Raw genomic sequence first — 25,630 nt, 5'->3', positions numbered from 1 at the left:
AAACCAGAATTCGAACCCTACCATTCTCAAAACCCTAATCTCTCAAGTTCTCTTACTATCATACTATTTTTCTTTCTTCCCAAATACTTTCCAACCCTAATTGAATCCATTGAAGCCCTTGGAGGTAAAAAGAAGAAAGAAGGTCTATAAACATCTAAAACGGAGATCTAAGCATACAAAAAAAAAGTTAGTTTCATGAGCACTTAGATAAATCAATTTTCTTTTCTTGTTTAAATAACTTTTATTGATTAATTAGTGTTGTTTGATCGTTGTTTATTTGATCACTTAAACAAACTTTTAATTAATTAATTCACATAGTATTCTTTTATTAATCAAGACTAGAAATTTATAATTAATTGTTGTTTTATCACTTAAGACAAGGCGAATATTGTTTATTTTTGTTCTTTTCATGAATGTTGATTAAATAAGAATAATGAATTTTGAAATGTAATTCCTATGTGATTGACACGTGTAAATAAAATCAACTAACTTAGTTTTTAGGTATCACGTTGCATATATTGTTTGGTGATGAAATTGTGAAATAGAAAGATCTAGTAGAGGCCGCACTACGGCTAGAATATCGATTCCTCCCTAAAAGGAACGTTACTTTTAGTACCCTTGCTCCCGAACTCATTTGTGGTACACGTAGACAAATTTGGGCATGGGTAAGCTTATAATTCGTGCTAAATATCCCTTGAACTCTACTTGGGAGAAAGGCATGAACGAGGTTTATGAGTTTTCCTAAAACTCTTTGGAAAATCCTACTTGTTTCTTACAAAAAAGTGTAATGATAGGATCAATTCTAATTCAAGGTCCCCTAAACAGTTAGGAATTCAAATCCTAATACACCCTAACAAGTGTAAAGTCCTAGGATTTTAAAGGGCCATGGGCATTTAAGGAGAAGGTTCCCCTACGATGGGCACACCCTCCTTACAATATGTGATGTATCGCATCGGTGCTTTAGCATCCCTGACCTCCTGCCGATTTCCTCCTCCCCTCATTGGGGCCGGATTTTTTGGCCTTCCATTTCCTGAGGTCGCTCCCTCAGACGAATATTGCACTCTGTCTGTTGGGGCGACCCAGCTGCTTGTTTTCATTAGCTCTTCGCTTTTTATGTAGTCATAAGCCTTGTTAAAAGCTGCTGCTAGTGTCGGCAAGTTTTTTTCTTCTTAAGTACCACTTAAACTCAGAATCATTTAGGCCATTCATTAACGCCATAACGGCTATTTCCTGTTATAACTTTGGAATTGTGTTTGCTTCATTATTGAACCTCCTGATGTAGTCCCTTAGAGACTCATCTGCTTTCTGCCCTACGACCATTAACTTCTCTACTGAACGCTGTTATTGATATATTGCCCCACAAACATCTCCATTAGCTTCTCAAAGCTATCCACTGTACCACTTCCCAGATTGTTAAACCAATCTGCTGCTGCTCCGGTTAGGGTGGTCGAAAAGACCTTGCACCAAACCGCATCCAAATTAGTATACAAAATCATGTGCCCCTTGTTTTGGGTAAAAGTACCCTATTCATGTGTACCAATCAGAGACGACAACATGTTCATCCTAGGCAGGTCTATTTGGGCTAATAGCCAGCTGACACGTGTCAGCCTCAGATACCTTCTGGAATAGCGGCCTTCAAGGCCCAATTCCCAAGAAACGCCGCAAAGCGGCGCAACCCACCAAATATAGGTCAAATGACCTAAGAGAGGGCACCCATCCCAATGACCCTATAAACAGGGAGATATCCCCCATTTTTGGGACACATTCAATGATTTATTACACCTACCCTACATTCTCTTACATCAGAGAACACCTGATCTCGGAATCCGAGAAGATCTCACTTTAATTTCCGCATCTTTTCCTTTTCTCGCTCAAGTACTAACTTGATCGTCAAAAGCGGAGCTCCAACCAGCCGGAGTCTCCGTTGTTTTGCAGGTACAGGCCGCGTTCAACCAGTCTTCGAGTTTTAAATTTTTTGAGGGACAAAAACACCCAAAACACCCTTGATAGGATGTTATGAACCTGCTTGGATCACCTCTTCCATCATATCTACATGTCGGCATTTTAACCTTTTCCATCGGCTGATCCAAGATTCCTGTGTAAACGGTGATGCCCTTAGCTGAACAACTGTTGGGATCACCCTTTGCCCCGAATTCCGCGAGCTTCTCTACCGCTGATTTTTGGTATTAATGGCACGACTAGAGGATTGTGCCTCTGTCTCCTGGGCGGTTGTATGTGTCCTTGGCGGCAACACTTCCCTATGAGGGTGCCTCGGCGAGCTCACTGCTTGGTTAAGTTGACTATCAAGATTTACAATGGGTACTCCTCCTGCAGCCCTGGTAGTTCCAGCCTCGGTTTCCTTCCTCATCTTGCTCAGAGCCGACATCACCCTGGTCGCTATCTCCAAATCCTTCAGGGTAATCTCAGCCATGGGATCTCCCACTACACCAAAATGTTGTTCTGGGGTTATCGACATATTAAACTGATTTCCTTCCAGGATGTGAGTTTCATCCTCTATCTGAACCTTTGGCTGTGCTCCAATCCCAAGGTTAATTATCCTGCTTTCCCCATTGTTACTTCCAGGTGTTTCTTTGGTACCGACTATGGTTTCTCTGTGTAAGGTCCTTAGGCGATAGAAGTAATCATTGTCCCCTCCTTCTAGCACCAAATTTTTTCTGTTTAGATCCGATTGCCCGTATCCAAGATCCGTGAACACCCTATCGTCTGGCTAAGCACCTACACAGGAAGAGAGGATTAGCTAAGCCCGAGGTGAATCCGGGGATAACCACTCCGGTGATAAAGTTAGAAAGTGTTTGAGAGAAAAGTAGAGACTATATGAAGAGAGAGAGAGAGAGAGAGAGAGAGAGAGAGTGTAGTAAATGCTACCTTTTGATTTGGAGAATCCTACCTTCTTATAATGATTTCAACTGCCAGGTGCCATGTAAACCACTTTATGTCAAGTGTTAATTAACCAACGCCACGTGCTCAGTTTTAAGAGGTTCTGAATCCATGTCGTTATGTGACGTTAGCGATATGGGTTTTATCAGCATAAGTTCGAACCCATTTAGATTGTAAACAAATAAATATCGGCACTGTACCAGATATCGGTATCTTCTCACACACTCCCTTTGTTTCACAATGATCTTCTCACATTAATGTTTTCCATTTCCAATATACTTGTAGTATTTTGACCATAAATATTTTTAATTACAAATTATTGAAATATATAATACGACTATTTCACCAAATGTCACTGAACACTTTAATAATTCACCAAATGCCATCAAGGTTTTCAAAATTCACCAAATGCCACCCAGTTTTAAAAAAATTCACCGAGTGCCATTAATGACTAACGACTGGTTAACTTCGTTAGTCATTAGGGTTTAATCATGACACATGTCATGATATGATTGATCCATTTATGTTAATTCATAAAAATAAAAAATAAAAAAACAAAAACAAAAAATCCCAAAATTTTCCCAGTCACCTACTATAGGGAATATTTCAAGCATTACCCCAAACTTGAACCCCACTGTGATCATACACTTAAGCATGGTGGCGTCCAAAGGGAAGGAAGCTAGAGAAAAAGAGTCACCAACAAGTTTTAGGAACTTGTAAACCGTTCACAGGGTGAAGGTTACACCCCTTAACGATCCAGGCGATCGTTAACTCTAATAGGTCTGGAACCAAGACTGGAAGTTCGGGGATGAGGGTACGAATCTGTAGACACCTAAAAATGTCTCCCCAAAACCAAACCCGATGATGAACAACCTTTCACCGTCACTATTGGTCGGGTTCAGTATGTAATCCCGAGAGTGCTTAAAAAATCGTATTTAATTAAATTCAATTTTTGAATAGTCCATGGATCAGTCTTGATGTTTAGTCAAAGCATAATTTTTAATTTTAGCCCAAACCTTTTTTTTATTTTATTGTTTTATTATTTATTTTGGCCTAAACCTTTTATTTATTTTATTTACTTATTTTCTTTTTTTAGCCCAAATAATAATAAATCAGAAATGGCCAGAAATTATCAATCGGCACTTAAAATGCTGAACGAAATTAGGATTAAAAATGAATTTAGACGGAAAAACGGACTAAAAACTCCTGCGTCACGGCAATAGTGACGTTCCCTGTGTGACGGTGGGTTTTCCCGTGACACGGGGAACATGATGTGACACGGGGGTTTCCGTGTCCTTTCCGCGTAAATCCTTAACGCGTTTTCTCCCCTGTTCACTGAATATTTCCCGCGTCACACAACAGTACACCGTGTCACGGGAATGTTTCCCGTATGACGGTGGGATTTCCCGTGTCACGGTACACTTTGCCGTGTCGCGGTATACTTTTTTAGGGTTTTATCATTTTAGGGTTCCGTGTGTTCTCTCAGCACATTTTTTCTATAAATACCCCCTCATTTCTGATGTACGGGGCATCAAGGAATTCTCTATTTTTCTATCTTATATGCTCTAGCCTAAACACGCACTACCCTACCCTTATTCCTTCAAAATTCCTTCTTCAAGCACTCCCAGGAGTCCATACTTTACTCGTGGTTCGGTCCTAAGGCCAAGGCGTGAAAGGTAGAACTGTTTGAGGGTTGGCCCCAAATCAACTTTACTTAATTTAATTTAATATAATTATTGTTTTATTATTATTTCCTTGAAGTTACTAACTCGTTTATTATTTTATAGTTGCAAGCAAACAGAATCAAAGTAAGAATTATGTTTCTTTTATTTCTATTATTTTTTCTAACGATTTTTATTGTTGGAATTATTGTTGAATTGCTTCCAATATTAATGTTTATTTTATTATATTTATTGATTACAATATTGCATGTTTAAAGGGAATATGTAATTGAAAATCACGCCTAATAAGATAATTTGGACAATCGATTTAGGTTCCTTTTTAATCTTGTTATTAATTCAAGTGATCACAAATATTTTAGAATTATGTGTTGCATTAATATTTAACCAATTTAGCCTAATAATAGTTTGGAGCGAATTGAATATTTTGTTTGTATGCCTTTGAGATAGCAGGAATCTCTTTTCACTTTAAGAATCGAGTAGAGGCCAATACGGGCGAATGTGACTCCATGACTCACTTCGTACCATCATCCTCGATCCTCCTTTCGTGGTTCCGAACCATATGGAGTTAGTAATCTCATGGATTATGAATGGGGTGTAACCTTCACGGGCCAATCGTTGTTGCCTATCGTTGTCCCTTATCGTGGTTGCCTTTTTATGATCCGTGAACGGTTTACAAGTTCCTTAAAAACTTGTTGGCGGCTCCCTACTTTATTTGTCCCTAATCGTATTATGTCAATTCCCACTTCCTATGATTACCAAGCATATTCACACATGCTTTAACGTAGGCGCACTTCGAGCGACGCCTACAGAATCCAATATAAAAGAGAAAGAACTCGCCCTAATAATAGGCATCTACTTTATTCTACTCGTATTCATGTGCGTTTTCTGACTAACATGCAATCAATAGGTTAACCCTAAACCGGTTTAATCTATGTTGGTTGAATATTAATGCACAACAAAACTATTATTGGCGATCACTTGAATTATAATCAAATTAACCCTAAACAAGATTGTTAATTATCTTATTAAGCGTGATTACAAGTACAAATTCCCTTTAAACATGTATAAAAGGCGTGATCAAGCAATAACAATATATATATATATATATATATATATATATATATATATATATCAAGCAACATAATAATAATCATGATAACAACCATAATTAAAATAATCATGTTAAAGCATAATATTTATAGCAAGATCCTAGGCATGATACTAACAAGATTAATAACAAACCCTAGCATGTCCCTAAACAATAAAAATCAAAGTTTTAGCCCTAACATGATATAAGGAAAGAAATAGGAAGCATCATAATAATCATACTTGATATTAGAAATTTTAGTTATTACCCTAAACATTGCATGATACTAGGAAGCAATAAAACATCCTAACATGATACTAGGAATCAAAATATCAATCTAAACATGATTTCTATATCAAAATATCAACAAAGCAATTAAAGTACTTACTTGGATGCATCGTATCTCTTTCTTTCACATCTAGGGCGAAGGCAACTTCAAACTTGGCTAGGTGTGTCTAGTGCTAATGTATGAGGAATTGTGTTTGTAAAAGGCTAGGCAAGAAAGAGGGAGAGAGAGAATAAGCTTTAGCTTAGAGAGAGAGAAGAATTAGAGAATTTTGGTTATTGAAAAACGGAGATCCAGGGACCCTATTTATAAGAAAATAGTCCGGAATCAATAAAAAGAATCAGAGTTTGAAAAGGAATAAAACACTCTTCTGTAGCCAACGACAAGGCTCATCGCTAGGCGACAGGCTTTGTCGCCAGGCGACGAACATGTCGTTTGGCGATGCAGAAGGTTTTCCACGCGTTTCCAACGCGGAATCTATTTCTCGATAAAATCAAGTCGTAAAATCCGTACAAAGGGTAAAATCGTACTTTCATATAAAACACTTCTTTTATTCCAAAAAACTCATAAAACATAATTATCAATCCTAATCCCATTAGGACTTAAAAGAACCTTCTAGAAGATTATAATCAATCCTAATTGCATTAGGAATGATAATTCATAATAGGCCCTCCTCTAGATCATTGGGCCGCATATAAGAACCAAACCGGGCCCAATTTAGTATTTTGGTCATAACTTCCTCATTATTCATCGGAATTGGGCTTATAATATATCGTTGGAAAGTTCTTTTCGAGCCCCATCCAACTAAACCTTTATTGGACCCTTGTCATGGACCAAAGTAAACTGGATTGACTATTTTCATAAAATAGAGCAGGTTTTCGAAAACAGAAAGAAGGATATTTAATAAAACTAACCACAACATTAGACTTCCACACTTTCACTTCATTCGATTATGATTCGACGCGAAAGGTATTTATCACCGGGTTTGGTTTTGGGGAGACACAAATGGGTGACCGATTTCGAGGGTGGGGAAAGGGAGGAGGAGTGATTTTGGCGACGGAGGAAAGGAGAGGGTGCTTGATCAAAGCTCGTATTTGTGGGTTTGGGGGTCAATGGTGGGTCAGGTGGGGCATTAAAGGGCCGATCGGCCGATTTTTGGTGGTTAAGGGGGTGGCCGACCATTTTCCGGCGAGATAAGGGAAAGGGCTAGGGTTTGGCGGTGGTGGGTGGGAAAATTTTGGTTTTTTTGGTTAATTATTAAAGTACTCAGTGGCATTTAGTGAAATAGCCGTATATAATAATAATAATCGGATAGTTTTTGATGGGTTTCGAACATTAGACCTCAAGGAAACAATATCTATTTCTTTACCATCTTAGCTAACAACAATTGATGTCATATATACATATAAATATAACTATAAATGACATGCATCAATTAAAAAGGAAATACGAGATAAACAGTTTGAAAAAAAAAAAAAAGAGGAACAAAATGAACATTTCACAAACAATAGAGTGTTAAAAATTATCTTTCTATACTCTTTATCAATTAGTAACATTATGAATAGTTGGTAGTTTATTTAACAAAAATGGATATGAATAGTTGGTAGTTTATTTAACAAAAATGGAGATGACATTTTGGTTAATTATTAAAGTACGGAATTTAGTAAAATAGCCGTATATAATAATAATAATAATAATAATAATAATAATAATAATAATCATCGGATAGTTTTTGATGGGTTTCAAACATTAGACCTCAAGGAAACAAGATCTATTTCTTTACCATCTTAGCCAACAACAATTGATGTCATATATACATATAAATATAACTATAAATGACATGCATCAATTAAAAAGGAAATATGAGATAAGCAGTTTGAAAAAAAAAAAAAAAAGAAAATAAGAGGAACAAAATGAACATTTCACTAACAATAGAGTGTTAAAAATTTTCTTCCTATAATCTTTATCAATTAGTAACATTATGAATAGTTGGTAGTTTATTTTACAAAAATGGATATGAATAGTTGGTAGTTTATTTAACAAAAACGGAGATGACATTTTGGTTAATTATTAAAGTACTCAGTGGCATTTAGTGAAATAGCCGTATATAATAATCTTATATATAATTGCAGAGTTAGTGAATGAGGAGCCTCCAAAACCTCATCCCTCAACTCTCATGCATTTAGGTGTTTTTTTTTTTTTTTTTTTTTTTAAATCAATAACTACCCATTCTTTCCTTTTTATTTTTTTGTTTTTCAAGGGACTACTAATAACATTTCACTTTGTTTTTATTTTTTTTTGGTATATAGTATAACATATGACATGCATTAGCACGAGTATACAATTCCTTTATCAACAATTTACTATAGCACTCAAAATCCCCAACATTTCATTTTTTTTAAACACTACGTACTAACATTTCACTTTGTTTTATGAGTATTTTTTTTGGTACATAGTATAATATATGTCATGCATTGGCACGAGTATACATTTCCTTTATCAACAATTCACTATAGTACTCTAAATCCCCAACCCTTCAATTATGCATTTTTTTAGGGACTACCCTCCAAACATTTTCCACATCTTTAATCATCAAAAGAAAAAAAAAAAAGTACAACACGTTTTTGTGCAACTGGCCTCAGCAAATAACTGAAAAAGTAAACCCCATAATAGCATTGCTTGGCCACCGACATAAAAAAGCATAGAATATCATATTTCAGCATGGATCGAACCCCATGCCTCTGGCATGCAAAGCGAGCGCTCTACCATTTGAGCTACATCCCCTAATTTGTTAGAGTAAGCTCTTTATTTAAAATTTATTAACTAAAAATCTGATTATTAAACCATATTACAAAAACTCGATTCGATTTCAATTTGTTACTCTATTGATTTTACTTTCCTTTCACAGACGTAAGTTCCTACTTATGCGCCAACACCGTTTGCTGGTTTGTTTGTTCATCTCATTTTTTTTTTTGATTTCTTCCTATAATTTTTTTTGATGTATTAATTTTTTCTGTTTAGTTTGTATAATTGTTTACCCTTTTTCATGTACTTTTTTTTGGTTGATTTTTATGTTGAAACATAGTAACGAATGATCAGAACATATATTGATTGATTTTAATTTTTAAATTGCATAAATTTATAGATGTATGAGCTTTGAAGATAATTTCACAAAATTTTGAGGAATTTAGTAAGGGAAATTAAAGGGGGTGTTATGTAAATGTATGAGAGGATAAAGAAGTACAATGGTAATCATTATTGTGGTGTGTAAGGGAGCCGCAAAGGGCAATGATGTAGACGAGATTAGATTGTAGGAAGAACGGAACCGTTTCGGCTTACAATTAGGGTGTTATTGAATGATGGGTTTTGTAATTACTTTGTATCTTTGTCAACTTGAAGCAGAATAAATAAGGGTGGATTGAGGAAATTGGTATGTAAGGGAGAAGAGCAAAATAAAAGCTCAAAAAAAATTTATTTATTTTGCAAATCCATTATGATTACTATGATGTAAATTGAAATGGACCCTATGAATTTGCTTCATTATTAATGTTCATCGCACCGCAGGCCGTGTTTATTAGTGTTCTTGAATTGAATTAATAAAAAAAATTTATTTATTCTATTCATGTTGTTTTAATGAGTAAATTGAATAGTGAGTTATGGATTCTTAATTATGTTTAGGTCTTTTAGCTAAGCTGCCTAAGTGGTGATGAAGATTTGGTTCTTGAGAAGATTGTTAGGGAGAGAGGGTTTTTGCTTATTTGGTGCAGAATTTCTTCTTAATAAAGATTCTAGGTTGTTCATTTGAGTCGGGATTTTGTCAGGAAGGGTATTGCTGATGCTAGTAATTTTATTGCTGCGTCTTGGTGTGCTCCTATGAGAGAGTGTTTGGTTTGATCCTGATCCAGAATGGTATATAAATTATGCCATTCAGATTTTTAGATTGATTATTCGGCTCAAAGATTTATTTATTTTTCTCCAAGGTTGTCCATGCGATGCCAAATTTTCATTTAACTGTTCATTCATCATTAGTTCGAAGTTATATTTAGTCATAACACACACACAAATACACATGTTGCCTTGTGTAAGTACAATAATTATTGGAATTCTTACCTTTGTTTTATAGAATTTCTCATGGAGGTCACGTGTCTCTCTCGGAATAATGGGAATTGGAAAAAACTCAGTATAAGTCTCTTAATTGTCTACATTTTTCTCATAGTATAAACTATAAAGCTCTCCCAAAGTCCAAATGGTTTTTTGTAATTTTAGTTATATAATTCCTACTATATATCCAAACTAACTCTGTTACCTTCTTTATCCTTAACTATGATCTTTAATACCAAAGAGGTATTTATATCTCTCAATCTCTGGATAAAAGATATGAGTCATTGTTTTACTTTTTATGCTTCCACGTTTCCTTACCGCTTGGATAGGAAGTTGCAGATTACATGTTTCAAATCTAATCGTATTGGATCATTTTTTGGTCAGTATATAGGTGATTAGATAAGTGGCTCATTTGGGATATTGTTAAGGTGATTAGATAGTCTTTAGTACAATATGAATTTCAGGTAAGATACCAACAAATAATTTTTATTTTAAGGCAATGCTATTAAAGGAGTTTAGAAGGTTTGAATCTGCCTTTCTACTAAAGATTGAGTGTATGTTTTTCTTGAATACATGCTTATAAGCCTTTGTTTTGTAGAATCAACTGAAATGAGTGGGTCATATAACACTGACTCTTAAAGTCCCACTTTTGCCTATAATGTTTAGTTGAAGTAAACATATGAAAACCTGTACAAAAAATAATACTTCGTAATATGAAGAAAAGAAGACATTATTTAAGTACATTGTATTTTTGATGTAAGAAAATATTTTAAGATACATACCTCAAAATAACATCCACATTGATGAGATAGCTTTGAGTTAATTGAATACTGAGTAACTACTAATTTATCTCAGGCAGTATCGACCAGTTTCATGAAAGACATCTTCTATTAATTCCAGATCTTTTTCAGAAGTAATAATTTGAATTTTTTTTTAAAAGTAAACTGTATGTAAGCCTGGATACTATTTTAAATATAATTTCATGAATGAACCAAACTCTCCCTTTCATGACCTTTTTTGGAGTTTAAGTTGCAATGCCATAACATCTCTCCTATGTTTGTGTGATGGCTAATAACATTTGGGGGAAGACCATGGTAGCAATGAGTCCAATGACTTACTTTCATGTTTCAACTCTATTGATGAAGCTAGTAGTTGTTTTGTTGGTTTCTGTTTTCATGACGTGACTTTTGAATGCTAGCTTTGAGAGTTTAGTTAAGTCCACTGGTATATTCTAGCCTTATTATGGTTTTTTTCTTTAATTTTGTTTTAATTATGTTTGTGAGTTGTGACATTGGACGGGGTTTTAGCATTGCTAGGAGGCTGATAGGGAGATTTCAGTTTGCAAATGGTGTTAATTTATTGTTCTTCTACACAAGCCATCATTGTCAATGCTCTTCATGTGTTAGACTGATAAATTATACTTGCATTTTGGAAAGACTAAACTTTTGGTTTTGGGTCATTGTGCTGCAGTGCTGTTACATATTACAATGTACCAGTACAAAACGTAAAGAAAATTTTAGGTGCTTGTGTGAAAAATCTTCTTCTGAGAATGATAATATAGTGATCATGGATTTAGTTTGTGCAAGGCAACAATGGCCTATGCATTTTATCTTTTGTATGCATTATTTTTGCCAAAACTTACTAGAATAGAGTTTTTTTTTTTATGGCATGTGTCCATATTATGTATGAATTAAAAGTTCTTAACTATTATATCCAGCTAACTTACAATTTTTCTCTTCATTTCAGAGAACTTGTTGTTTGGAATATTACAGATTTCTTGTGGTCACTCACTAGTCTCTATACTACTTGTGGGTAACGTAAACATTGGGATTACAAGGACTGCAGTTTGCTGCTGAATTTGTTTCTGATATTATCTGAAAGGAATGATCCTCTCAGCACTTTTGACGTCTGTTGGAATAAATCTTGGCCTTTGTTTTCTGTTTTTCACTTTGTACTCTATTTTAAGGAAGCAGCCGAGTAACCTCAGAGTTTATGCACCACGTCTAGTTGCTGAAAGAAAGCTTAAACAAACTACTGATTTCAACTTAGAGAGGCTTTTGCCTTCAGCTGGTTGGGTAAAAAGGGCATGGCAACAGTCAGAAGAGGACTTGTTGGAGAAATCAGGTCTGGATGGTGTGGTATTCATGCGACTCTTTACCTTCAGGTAGTCTGGAACGTGGAAAATCTACAAGTCTCTTTCGTTAGTAGAAAATTAATTTTCCTATTTTAAGTTGACTAATTTATTTTATTTTATTATTTTATTTTTTACAGTTTAAAGGTATTTTCCGTTGCTGCTATCATCGGTGTTTTCATTCTTCTTCCCATCAATTTTTTGGGAAATCAGCTGGTTATTGATATTTCTGATCTTCCCAACAAGTCTTTGGATTCTTTCAGCATTTCTAATGTCAATAATGGCTCAAACAGGTGAATATTCTTTTTCTTATGAGATGTGCAATTGCAGCATCTACCATGTGGTAAAAATTTGATACTAAAAATTTGAAAGTTTAATTGAAAGCATAGAACAATTTTGTAGAGAGTTCTTGTAAGAATTCCTGCTTTCTATGGTCCATTATTGTAATCTATGAAACAGTTGTCCCTTCAAGTCTACTGATTTTGTGCATCTTTTCTCTTGTGAAGGTTATGGATTCACTTTTGTGCTGCATATGTTTTTACTGGGGCTGTGTGCTATCTTCTTTATAATGTAAGTAGGTCTAAAACCACCTAAGGGTTATTATAAACTTGTCAGTTAAGGTTTATGTGTTTTACTGCGAAATTGTTCATACACTTGCTATTACTCTCGCTTCAGAAAAATTATAGTTTTGCAAGATTCTTTTGCCTTGTGTGTTAATGATATGTTATTTAATGAGCTGATATTAAAGGGAGTGTCTGAGGGGAGTGTACATTCTTGTAATATTCCTAACTGGTATTTCAATGCAGGAAAATAAGGTCATTGCTCTGAAGCGGATTGCTTATTTTTATGCATCCCAACCTCAGTTTCACCACTTCACCGTTTTAGTTCGTGGTATTCCTGTCCAGGCTGGGAGCAGTTTAAGTGAAAGCATTGAACAATTTTTTAGAGAGTATCATCCTTTGACATATCTTTCTCATACAGTTGTTCGTCGGACAAGCAAACTTCAACAACTTATGGTAAGTATAAATTTATATGTTATAGATTCTTAGCATAGCACAGATCCTAAATATAGATGACAACCAACTTTGTTGAACCTCTTTTTGTAGTCTTATCTTTCATATACTCTGAAATTCGGACTTATTATCACAAAAACCTCTTATTTGTTGTTTGCTATTCCTTTTAGCATATTGATATGTACTACATGATTGGACATGATTTGTAGATCAGAGTTGTATGTGATGGGTTGTTTTTGCATCGATTAGTCACTAGCTAGCTAACTACTTCGAGTAAATACTTGTTGATCTAGCAAAAATTGTCAATCATTAGGGTGTAGTTGGGATTTCCATCATTTTAATCAGGGACAGTATGGTAAGTTTGTTGCTGAGAGTTGGCATTCTTGTATCACTACTCCAGCTTGGAGTAATGGATTTCACACCGTTAATAACAACATTTTCCATCCAACTTTCTCTTTCTTCACTCTTCTATGTCTCTCAACAATGGAGGGAGCTTCCAAGACAAGAGCTCACTTGATTGGCATCTCCAAATGCAAAAGCACTCCACCACCACCACCACCACAACCACAACCACAACCATCATCACAACCACCGTCATCTTCTATCTCCTCTCCTTTAGCCGCCGATTTCACTTCTTTTACCATTTTTGACCCAACTTTGAAAATCAAGCTCAATGGAGGGAGCTTTGCTTCAATGGAGGACATGATCACCCCTACTCTTAGAAGTTGACCATGCCCTTAATTTCATCCTTTATTCATAGGGTTTTTGTTTAGATCGGGGAAGCTGGGTGTAGATTGGGAAAGCTTTAATGATGGTGTCAGAAAGCTTCAATGGTGGTGGAGATGGGGAAGCTAGCTTCAATGGTGGTGGAGGTTGATGAAGCTTTAATGGAAGAAGAAGGAGGAATCTTTTCAATGGTTAATGTCATGTGACACAACTTCGGTTACAGCATCAAACAGATGTTGCTTCATCTTGCTGATTCACAAAAGCTGAGGTGGAGAAAATGATTGACAAATTATGTCAATCATGAAGATTAAACGGGGCGGGTTCAATTACTTCCATTTCTATAAGTCATACTTACATTGTGCAAATCTTTTGTGTATTTCACACCCCATACCAAAGCTGTTTGTGTTTGCTTCTCTTATGTATTCCATAAAAGGTTAATAATTACCACCGCTTAAAACTCTTTTTTCTCTATTAAATCTCTACTCATTCTAAAAGTTTATCTTGATGTTTTTGGCCTATAACCATACCATCTTCAAGTAACACACAATTTGGTTACAAATGTCATACATATGGCTAGCTAGTTCGTGTGCTTGAAAGTTTTATTAGCATAGTTACTGTATAAGAAAGTTGTTGGGCTTCCTAATGGTTTAAAAACATCTACTCCCAATTTTCATTTTCATAGCTCCCAGAATATTACTTCAATGGTAAAATGGATAATAAGTTTGTTAATCAATCATTGCCAAAGCTTTCTTTGAGTCTCTTGTGATTTCCTTTACCCTATCTTTCTTGTTTGCTACATTCTACTGGTTTCACATCCTACATCTTTTACTTTTTATTGTCACACAAAGAAGTTCTTAGTTGCTATTAATTCAGCATTTTGGGATTCTCCAACCAAAATTCTCACTTTCATTTTCCAGTACTAAACCAATAATTCTCTCTCTCTCTCTCTCCACAAATTTCCTCTTACGGTTTCTCCCTGTTAGTATGTTGTAACTTGTAAGACCTCTTACATTTTCTTACATTCAATTTATATTTTAAAATTCTCTGCCAATATAAAGTAGGAACTTCTGTAAGACAACGACAACAACAACAACAATAAAGTCTTATTCCCAAAGTGATTTGGGTTGGCTAACATATCCTAAGGAATCATTCTTGAAAAGCGAAACACAAAAGGTAAAGAAATAAGTTAAGGAAACTAAACAAATAAAAGTGAGAAAGTGAAAGTGGAAGAAAACTGGAGAAAACTTAGGGATCAAGAAAACAAGGGTAGTGTAAAGTGAAACTCAACAAAGGGAACAAAAATTAAATTGAGGAAATCCAATAAATGAGGGGTAACAGGAGATGTAAAGAGAGGAAAAAAGAAAATTTTGAATTAATAAATATTAATATGAAATATGTATAAAGTCATGTCATATACAAAGCTTTCTTCCTCCATTAGTCCTATCCAATGCCATATGCTCCTCAAAATATATTCATCACTCTCAATCGCCCTCCTTTAAGTTTTTCTAATGTCTTCTCCTACCCCTCACAATCTCATTACCAGTGCATCACTCAAACTCATCGTACATGGGCAAACCTCCTTAGGAGATTCTTCCTCATCTTATTTTCAAATGGTGAAACCCCGAATTTCTGTGAGATAGTTGGATTGATATTTTCAAATATCTTTATTATTTACTTTGCTTAAACCCAAAAATTTCTGTGGAACATGTTACATCATGAATTCATGATTGATTTGTAAGGCAACTAGAAGACAAAGGGAAGGATGGTTTTGGAAATTAAAAGTAAGAAATCACAGTTTTGGTTGTTTTATTTAGTTATTATTTTTTTTTAAAAGTAGGCTTTAAAGGGAATCATATATATGTTTGTCTAGCTGATTCAAAAAGGAAGTGAGAAAATGTAAGGATTTTGTGTTTGACATCCAAACAACTGGTTATTTGAACAGTAAATTGTGTATTTTGTGCTAGCTTTTCCCTGCTGCTAAATAGAGATCAATTCTGAAAGATGTATTAATTTTTTGGAGCGTTAACATCTGCATACTTTGTTTTAGGAAAATGCTGAAAAACTTTACGGAGCAGTTGACCAGCTAAAGTCTGAAGAACGTTCTAGTCAAAGGTTAGGGCTGTTTGGTAACAAAGATCGTCATTTACGTACATTGGAGAAAAAGTTAGAGGTTACAGAGGACAATATGAGGATGGAGCAATCATCATTACATGAAAAGGTGTGTGCCTGTGTTCTGCTTGTATTTAGTAATTATACCTTTGGAAGAGTCATAATTATGGATCAACATAATTATGTTCTATTGTCTCAATTGTGTGGAAATTTGCTGTATTAAATATTTTGCTATTTGTATGCACTGCACCACAAAATCTCATAATTATTTTCTGTCCTTTGTTGCATGTTGTTTTTGGGAAATCCCACAAACATGTAAACGAAATGTAATTGTTAAAAATGTTGATATAAGAAATATAGACAATAGATTTTTGCATGCTAAAGTGATTTTGAGACTTAAATTTTGGACAGAGTCCAGTAATACCTACAAAGAGGGGACAATCTCCTTAAACTGTTACTCATTAATCCTACTTTGTTTGGTGATTTGCAATCCTTTTTTATGTTCATGGATTTCGTCTCTAAATTCTAGGAGTCGATGATTTATTTATTTATTTATTATTTTTTTTGAAGTTAGAGGCTAGACAGAATGTTCAAGCTTTTTTTTTTATCCAGATGTACAGGCTATCACTTTATGAAAAAGCTAAATTACCTTGAGGAGAAGTAGAAAGGGTTGAATAATGAAGTGTTCTGATATTCAAGGCAAAGAAGTTTATAATGTATTCAACACATGTTTCTGAAACATGTGTTGAATTCTATAAAATATCTCCTGGACGCGCCTTTAAAAAACAGAATTTATAATGTATTCAACACATGTTTCTGAATCATTTTACCATCCACTCAACTGTTGTGACTTTATTTGGTTGTACTATTTTAGCATTATCTTATAAAGATTATCGATATCTGATAGCTCCTGCTCTTAAGTTGTGATTTTTAGGAAGTTCCAGCTGCTTTTGTTTCTTTTAAGTCACGATATGGTGCTGCATTAGCAATACACATTCAACAAGGGGTCAATCCCATAGAGTGGGCCACTGAACAAGCTCCTGAACCTGATGATGTTTATTGGCCTTTCTTTTCTGCTTCATACTTCCGGATATGGATTTGCAAGTTGGTGGTTTATGTTGCTTCGGCTGTTCTTACAATTCTATTCCTCTTTTTTGTCGTGATCGTGCAAGGTCTTACTCATCTGGAACAACTGGAGAGCTATCTTCCTTTCCTTAAAAGCATCTTAACAATGTGAGTGGTTAGCTTTACTATTAGAAACACTTCAACAAAGAAGTCATCCCTTGGAAACTAATTCCCATATTTTATAGAATTGAGATTAATAGGGGTGGGGCTTGGGTTGTTCATATTCTATGAAACCCTATTATTATGAGAAGTTATTCACCGTTTAATGAAAAAATACTTTACCCTTCGTCCCAATTTACTAAATATACTTCTAGACTTGAAACGAATGGAGGCATCTGATCTTGTTTGTAGAATGGGAATGGAACTGTGAAAGTAGTATTGAAAGTATTAAGAAGTAATTCATCTATTTGGACAAAGTTTCTTCTTAAAGATATCAGTGCATGAAATTACATATCAACCATGCTCGATACCATAAAGATTTAACGTTTCGTGAAAACCTTATTGGATAGCATCAGAATAGCAGCAAAGACTACTCTGTCTCACAAGAAGCTACACCTTGTATATCTGCTGATTTAAAAATTCTATCCTTTGGTTTATCTACAAAACCCATAGATGTTTAATTGAACATGAGATCTCCTGGGTGACAATTTTTGGATCTGACTTAAGTAACCTGCAGATGTGCCATGATAGAGAAATCCAGTAGGATGCTTATGATCTTAAAATTTGGTTCCAAGGACATGTAATTGCCACCTAATGCGAGAAAACATGGTTGCCTGCATCACTGTACCAGAGGCACAACAAATATTAAGGGTTATACACTTGTTTAGTTACAGAATCTGTAGATTACCATTGGTTTTGAGCCTTCCAAATAATTATCATGTTTCCCCTTACAGCTTTCTAAATTTACAGTTCCCTTGATGGGCTTGATCATACTTTCTATATGCTGTAGTATGTTTGAATAAATGGAATTCTCTCACTACTTGATATAAGTTTCGAACTTTATTTAGGCACTGGTAGTCTGGTATGCCATCAGAGACCCTAAAAATGTGCTTGAGTAACTAGATCATGTAAAAAGTGTGAGAATATATATAGTAATAGATGGTTTATTAGGGACCAATTGATTGCGGTAGCATATTATATTAGCTTCCTTTTTGCTGATAACTAGTCTGACAGTTGTTCACATTCCTGGTCTGCAATTCTAGCCTAAGCATTGTAGTTAAAAACTTAAGCGAGAGTATATAGTCAATCCATCTAATTTATAGGTGTAAGTTGTGAAAACATTATATCGTATGGTTTATAAATTACCTATGGACTTTAGAGTATTTTATTGCCCAATGAGTTTGTTTTAATATATTTTATAAATATTTCATGATATATTTATTAATTTTTAGGTATTATCAATATTTTTTTTTGAGAATTCACCATTTATCAGGGTGGTTGTTTTTTTTTTTTTTTTAAAATAAACTACAAGGTTTAATTTTGTCTTTTAGAATGCTGTTCATTTTTTCATTAGAAGCAGTATATTTTATGTTTGATCACTTATTTACTTGTTTATTGTGGCATTGTTTTACAGAGCTTTTGTCAGTCAAGTGATAACTGGATATCTTCCAAGTCTCATTCTTCAGTTGTTTCTATCATTTATACCACCCATTATGAAGATGCTGTCCTCTATACAAGGTTACATTTCCATGAGTGCGATACAAAAAAGTGCGTGTAGTAAGGTGCTCTGGTTTACGATATGGAACATATTTTTTGCAAATGTGTTATCAGGAACAGCTTTAACTCAAGTTAATGTGTTTTTTGAACCCAAAAAAGTTCCTGAATTACTTGCTCGAGGTGTTCCTGCTCAGGTAAATATCCCTCTGGTAAATTTGTGCTGTTTTAGTTTAGTATATCTGCTACAGCTGTCCATTCTTTCCTGTCAATATGGAGAGGAAGGGAGGTTGAGAAAGTTTGGCATATATGTGGTTTTCTCGATGTAAACACATTCTGTCTCCTATAAGCATGAATCAACTATCGTCTTGAAACGATTTCAGTGGTAGTGTTATATTGCTCTCAAGATAGTATCAAGCACCTAGTGCCATTCAGGCATTCACAGTGCCCTGGCTCTTAGAAACTCTTCCTTGAAGGGTAGAAATGTTCTAAGAAGTCCCTAAATTTTCAACAGAAGTTCACCAGTTAAACAAATGAATATGCTAAGATAACTTGGAATTGAAAATTCAACTTTCATCTTCGAGTTGTATGGAGACTACGTATCCCAATTATTAGTATATGTGTAATTGAGTGAGCTTTGGCCTACATTGACTATTTATAGGTTTTTAATATTGCTGAACCAAGTTTGCCTATGAGTTAATCATGTGATAGATAAGGTTAAAGCAGATGATTAATTCAACGTATGTGATGTGGATGTGAAAATTATCGAGCAATGAACAATGTATTAGTCTACACAAAATGATATAAATAAAAATGAATGTCATTGGGGATTTGGGGATACCTTGTATTGACATTTTGTTGAATTAATGTTCATTCATTGATATGTTTTTTAGATTGTGATAGTTTGTACTGGATGAAGAAATTCATTTGTATAATTATATTGAATATCGAAGACATTATTATTTGTAAAACTTACTCTGTGTCTTTGGTAAATCGGTCTGACTATAGATAAAGTCTAAATTAAAATTTACTTTTAACTATCAGCTTTTTGAATGGAAATTTCCAAACGTCCAATATGTACATCATTAACTTTATAAGTATAGCACAAGATCTTCTTAGAGTACTGTACATAAATATAAGATCTGGGGTACCTTTGACATTCTTCGAGATGGTTGAATACAACAGCAACAACAATACCAAAGCTTTATTCCCAAAATTACAGGGTTAGCTAAGTGATATAAATGTCTCTCTGACTCGCTGCTTGATAATGTAGGTGGGCATATCTTGGTTCTTGGCCAGTCCTGGAATCAGACTGGTTTTTGGTCATCTGTGGGGTGTATTAGATATTTGCACCGTTTTAGGTCCAATATCTACTTTATGCTCACCAGGTATTTGGATTGATCAGAACTAGAATGGATCTATTATGACCCATGTATTTCAGACTTTTGAAATAATTTAAAAAAAAAATACCTTTGGGAGTCTCGATTTGTTCTAGACCTGGCTGGTAAAGTATGTTTCCCTTTTAACCTTGAATCATCCATTGTAATTTGTACAGAAGGTTTGGGCTGTCTGCGAATAGACCTGATATTCAGCTTTTTCCTTGCAGGATATAGATGCTATCTTCTTGAATAATGTGCTATCTCGTGTAGTTAATAATTATTAGAATTGAGTATCTTTTGCTTATTTCCTTTTACTCAGGAGTATTGTTTTATTCTGAAGTAATAATAGTTTCTAATAATACTCACCTAAAATTGCAAAAGCTGGGCAAGTAATTAGTTGGCAACTTCTTCTGCAGGCTTCATTCTTCATTTCTTATGTTGTGACGAGTGGATGGACTAGTTTATCGTCAGAGCTGTTTCAGCTAGTGACTCTCATCTGGAATTTTCTGAGAAGAATATTTGCTAAAGAAGAGGCTAATGATTTAATACTCTCATCAGTTCCGTATGAGAGTGAAATTCCCAGGATACTTTTTTTTGTGCTTCTTGGAATAACATATTTCATTCTTGCCCCGCTGATTTTGCCGTTCCTTCTAGTTTACTTTTGTATGGGATATCTCATCTACCGAAATCAGGTAATCTTGTTTTCTTTACTTTTAAACTAATTGTAATTTTTTTGCTCTCGGTATAACATACACGAGAAGCATCTGGTGTCAGAAGCCCATGTCAACCTAATATTAGAGCAATTGCAGACTGTTCTGTTATTTTTTTTTATTTATTTATTCTTGCATCTTTCCTTTAAGAACGCCACACGTTCACTTTAAAATGGACAAATGAAGATTGTCTAGTGTGGCTGGTTTCGGGTATACATACTAATATACTATTGGTTGAACTTCATTTGGAGAGTATTTATGCCTTATTTTTGAAATTTGTTCAACATAAAGGTGTGTTCTATTCACCTTATATGGTGTGTTCGATTCACCTTATGTAGTGTGTTGTGTTCTATTCACCGTATAAGGATGACTTCGTTCTCCTCAACATAAAGGTGTGTTCTATTCAACAAATACAGCGAAATAGGTCTGCATTTAGTAGTACAAGATAACTCAAGGGTAGTCTTCTGAATCTCGAACTAAATAATAAAATTTGTGAGAACTGAATGGATATTTCCTTGCTTTAATGGCATCATTCATGGAGTCCCTTCTTCCGTTATTCCAAAAGAGTTGGTTAAAGCTCACAATAGTCACAATTTCTTGTATTCTAATGGATGTCCGTTTGAAATTTTACTTTGAACTATTCTTGGAGTAATTTAAAACTCTTGGCTCCATAATTCTTGATTGGTTATTTTAAGGTTTGCTATGCAAGATTTATTCTTCCTTGATTGTCTTCTATGTCAGTCATGTTGCTGGTGATTCATAGTGTGACTCTTAGGTCAATAGTCATTAATGGAGGTTGTAGATTACATTTCAGTTTCTTATTTTCTTATCTGAATTGTAATTGCTGAAACTTCAGCTTCTTCTGCTGGATATTGTCCAGAGGGTGAATTAGGGAGTTTTCCCTTTACTTAGTTGTTTGAATATGTTGGATTTCTAATTAGAATAACTTCTAACATATAGGCCTTTGTGGATCATATTTCTGATGTATTTTGCCCATCATTGCAGCTTCTGAATGTCTATGCACCGAAACATGAAACTAATGGCAAATTCTGGCCTATAGTGCATAATTCAACTATATTTTCCTTGGTCCTCATGCACATTATTGCTATAGGAATATTTGGGCTTAAGGATCTCCCTCTGGCATCTAGCTTAATCATCCCTTTACCTATACTCACACTATTATTCAATGAGTATTGCCGCAAACGCTTCCTTCCTATATTTCAGGCGTATGCTGCTGAGGTATTTCTCTCTCTCTCTCATTTTCTTAATTTGTTATTTAGCTGAATAATTTATTTACCATTGGGTTATTAAGGCTTTCATCTACGTTTTCATCCAAAACCGACCTTATGATGAGTATGTATACAAACCATTGTTACTGAAAAATATGAACCGACTCCTCCCATAACACTACACATACAAGTTATTCAATTACCGGTTTCGTTTTTCTTTATTTAGCCATTAGTAAGTGGTGGTATTCTTAATAATGACTCCACTTAAGAGGCTATTTATATAAAAACTAGCTTTTCTTTTTTGGTACATGAGATGCATTACAGTTCATAGACGAAAAGATAATATTAATTTTTTTTTTCTTCAGTGTAATCATTAATGAAGATATGTTAGTATATAATTAAAATGGGGAAATAATCATCTTCTTGTGTTTAGGTAAGAATCGGTAATATTACTGAGTTGGGGTGTGAGCTATCTCTAGATGAGATATGTTGAGGCTTTATCTTATTTGCATGTATTTGATTTGTTTGCTCATTCGGAGAGGGCTCCTGTCTACTCAAAAGTGTCCACTATAATTCGTCAAAACCGGTTACCCATTCTTAATTACCAGACATTTTAGCAAATCCTGGCTATGTTCTTGTTTATGTTTGGTTAGTGATTGAAATGAAGCTATGAGTAAAGGAAAGTACTAGAAGGTACAGTGATTTTCTAGATTGCTACCCCTAAATTTTTTAATGTTTGCCTGCTTCTGATTTGATGTCAGTAGTTTTGGAACATGCACGGTCTTTGTCCAGCCATTGTCTACATTTTATTCCAGTTCATAATTTTTTCATTAGAATTAACTCTATGGGATGAATATGTAAGATCCATCTTTGTTCTGTTCATTCTCCTCATTTCTCTACACTTGTCTTACATTATAAGTTCTCTTGGCATTTCCACAACCATGATTGTTTTAAAACCAAATTCCTAGCTCAATGACCATGAGAGTTTTTTCATCCTCTCATTGTCTTTCCATTTATTGTTACCAATTCAAGGGAACGGCAGCTGCAAAGATCAAATGAATGAATGATAGTGTTCGTTGCTCTCTATCAAAGATGAATTAGGCCAGTTTTCATGATCAACCTCTTTCAGACCTTAGCTGCAACCAGATTTACCGTAGCAATAAGATTAAAGTACTCCCTTTTTTATGTCAGATACTATTTCAAGGCACTTCAAATGGCCTATTCAAAAGCTCTACAACAGACTTAAAATAAATACATCCTCACTGGAAGCCATATAGGCTAGCTAAAAACGTCCTCATTGCAACTTGAATTATTAAGTCTTAGAACCTTATCATCCATTTTAATTTACATGTGTATTTTTTTTTTTCTTTTACCTAAACTCGTTGCGTTTTTCACTTCTTTACTTGTTCAAACTATTATTTACATAGGATAAATTTTCTCGAACTTTTCTCTTTTATCTTCCCTTACTCTTTCATTAAACATTCTCAAATTTTATTTTTTATATCCTGTTTGTCTCCCCTCCCCTCTCTTCTATGGTTTATCTCGTTTTTCTGATCCACTTAATCACTTTCCTATCTTTGTTCTATTCTTTGCGGACACTTCCTTATGACAATTTATGTTAATAGACTCAATCATTTTTTGGACTAAGGATTTGTTTTTGCTTTACTGGTATCATTTTTGTTTTGTACCTAATAAATTGCCCTCTATACCTATAGCGTCTTTCCTGCACTAATATTGTATAACTGTTCTTGTTGCAGTGTTTGATTAAAAAGGATAGGGAAGAACAGAATGATCCCAGAATGACAGAATTTCTTGATAAATTAATCGTTGCGTATCAAGATCCAGCTCTAAAGCCAAGTCAATATTCTCGGAACACTGATAGTCAAACCTCTCCTCTTCTTCAATCTACTGAAATATGAAGTACCAATGTTTCTCCGCGAGGGGTATGTGGAGAAATTGCAGAGATGAGGAATACTTGTTTGAGTTACAAGTGGAGATAGATCATCGTACTTCACTTGTTTGAGTTATATCTGGGGATAATACGATATATCGTGGTTTGTAAAGATTTTCCGGTGAGCTGCAATTCTTTTGTAAACGGTTTGTTGTTGATGGTGAAGACTTGATAGTTTGGGTTCATTAAAATTTCCATATTTTAATTTGTTGGATTTAGGCAAGCTTTTAGCAATTTTGTATAAAACTTATCTGTTTGTATTAGACATTCTCCTCTTGTATTTGTTTTTTTCTTCTTTGGAAAATTTGTGTAAAATGACCACGAAAGTAGCTTCTTTTGTTCAAAAGGACCAATTAAGCCAAAAGTTGTTTAAAACGACCACAAAACACACTTTGGGTTGTTGAGGAGGACCTCTTTTTATTTTCAGGTTTGTCAACATGTGCCAATCACGTGACTCATTAAGTTGAGTCTATTTTTTTTTTTTTTTTTTTTTTTTTTTTTTCACGATTTCCACCCAAAATTCCCAATTACCCCAAAAATTTTTCATTTCTTTCTTCTTTCTCTCCTCGCAGTATAAATCCTAGATTCACGTGACTCATTAAGTTGAATCTATTTTTTTTTTTTTCACGATGTCCACCCAAAATTCCCAATTACCCCCAAATTCTTTTCATTTCTTTCTTCTTTCTCTCTCCTCAAGCAGAAATCCTAGATTGACTGGAACATGCAATTTGCGTCCTCTTTCTCCTAACAAATTCATCCAAAGTGCAATTTAGGACAAGTCGCAAAAGGTAAGCATTGTGAATTTGTTTCGAATTTGTCGAATTTAGGTAATGTGGTTGATGTTGTTCATTTTTTTGTTTTGTTCAAAATTGGATTTGTAGCTAAATGAATTTGGGTGAAATGAAGAGAACTAAGTGCAATTTCCCCTTTCCCTTGAACTAAGTGCAATTTCCCCTTTCCCTTGCGCTTTCCCTTTCCATTCGCCATTGATAAGGTTGAAAAACAAAAGAAGTCAAGAAAAATGGCGAGGAAACAACCCAAATGAGTTAAAAAAAAAAGTAACAGGAGATAGTAGAACATAAAGACTTTACCTTAAATAGCCTATTAAATTGTTGCTCTGATCTCACCAACAATAGCAGACACTAAATTCCATAAACAGTCCTTCAAGGAGAGAGAAAGAAGAAAAAAATGAAAAATATTGGGGGTAATTGGGAATTTTGGGGGGAAATAGTGAATAAAAAGGGAAAATAAATAAATAAACGTGACGGGCACATGATGGTCAATGTCGAACTCTGGCGTTGACCCACCTGAAAATAACAAGTGGCCCCCCTCAACAACCCAAAGTGTGTTTTTTGGTCCTTTTAAACAATTTTTGACTTAATTGGTCCTTCTAAACAAAAGAGACCACTTTCGTGGTTCTTTTAAACAAATTTCTCTTTTTTTTATACTAGTTGTTCTCACGCACGCAATGCGCGCGCTCCCCCCAATGTTTGGAAATGTTTGATGGTCGGTTTTTCCATGTTGTTGTCAAGTACTAATGCAAAAGGGTT

The 25,630-nt window shown here is 34.6% G+C and overlaps 1 protein-coding gene across 2 annotated transcripts; it reads left to right on the top strand.

Annotated features, from left to right (window-relative positions):
* Positions 1-8,804: 8,804 nt before the first annotated feature.
* Positions 8,805-25,005, top strand: LOC145555951 (hyperosmolality-gated Ca2+ permeable channel 2.3-like). 2 transcript variants are annotated; one of them, XM_081617658.1, is made up of 11 exons: positions 8,805-8,898; positions 11,801-12,218; positions 12,326-12,478; positions 12,692-12,755; positions 12,992-13,201; positions 15,972-16,142; positions 16,968-17,266; positions 18,732-19,008; positions 20,607-20,882; positions 21,906-22,139; positions 23,887-25,005. In XM_081617658.1, the coding sequence occupies exons 2-11, from the start codon at positions 11,938-11,940 to the stop codon at positions 24,046-24,048; spliced, it is 2,127 nt and encodes a 708-aa protein (XP_081473784.1). In that variant the 5' UTR covers positions 8,805-8,898; positions 11,801-11,937; the 3' UTR covers positions 24,049-25,005. The 2 variants fall into 2 exon arrangements, with proteins under 2 accessions (XP_081473784.1, XP_081473785.1); XM_081617659.1 differs by having other exon boundaries at positions 8,848-8,863.
* Positions 25,006-25,630: the final 625 nt, after the last annotated feature.

This window comes from Chenopodium album, chromosome 8 (assembly GCF_948465745.1).
Source record: "Chenopodium album chromosome 8, dcCheAlbu1.1, whole genome shotgun sequence".
Lineage (NCBI taxonomy): Eukaryota > Viridiplantae > Streptophyta > Magnoliopsida > Caryophyllales > Amaranthaceae > Chenopodium > Chenopodium album.
Note: the sequence above shows the minus strand (reverse complement) of the source record. Positions and strands in the feature narration are given on the sequence as shown.

Coding starts and splice junctions, on each gene's coding strand:
- LOC145555951 (XM_081617658.1), top strand. CDS start 11,938: ATGATCCTCTCAGCACTTTTGACGTCTGTTGGAATAAATCTTGGCCTT. Junction 12,219..12,325: donor ATGCGACTCTTTACCTTCAG/GTAGTCTGGAAC, acceptor TATTTTTTACAG/TTTAAAGGTATTTTCCGTTG. Junction 12,479..12,691: donor GTCAATAATGGCTCAAACAG/GTGAATATTCTT, acceptor TCTCTTGTGAAG/GTTATGGATTCACTTTTGTG.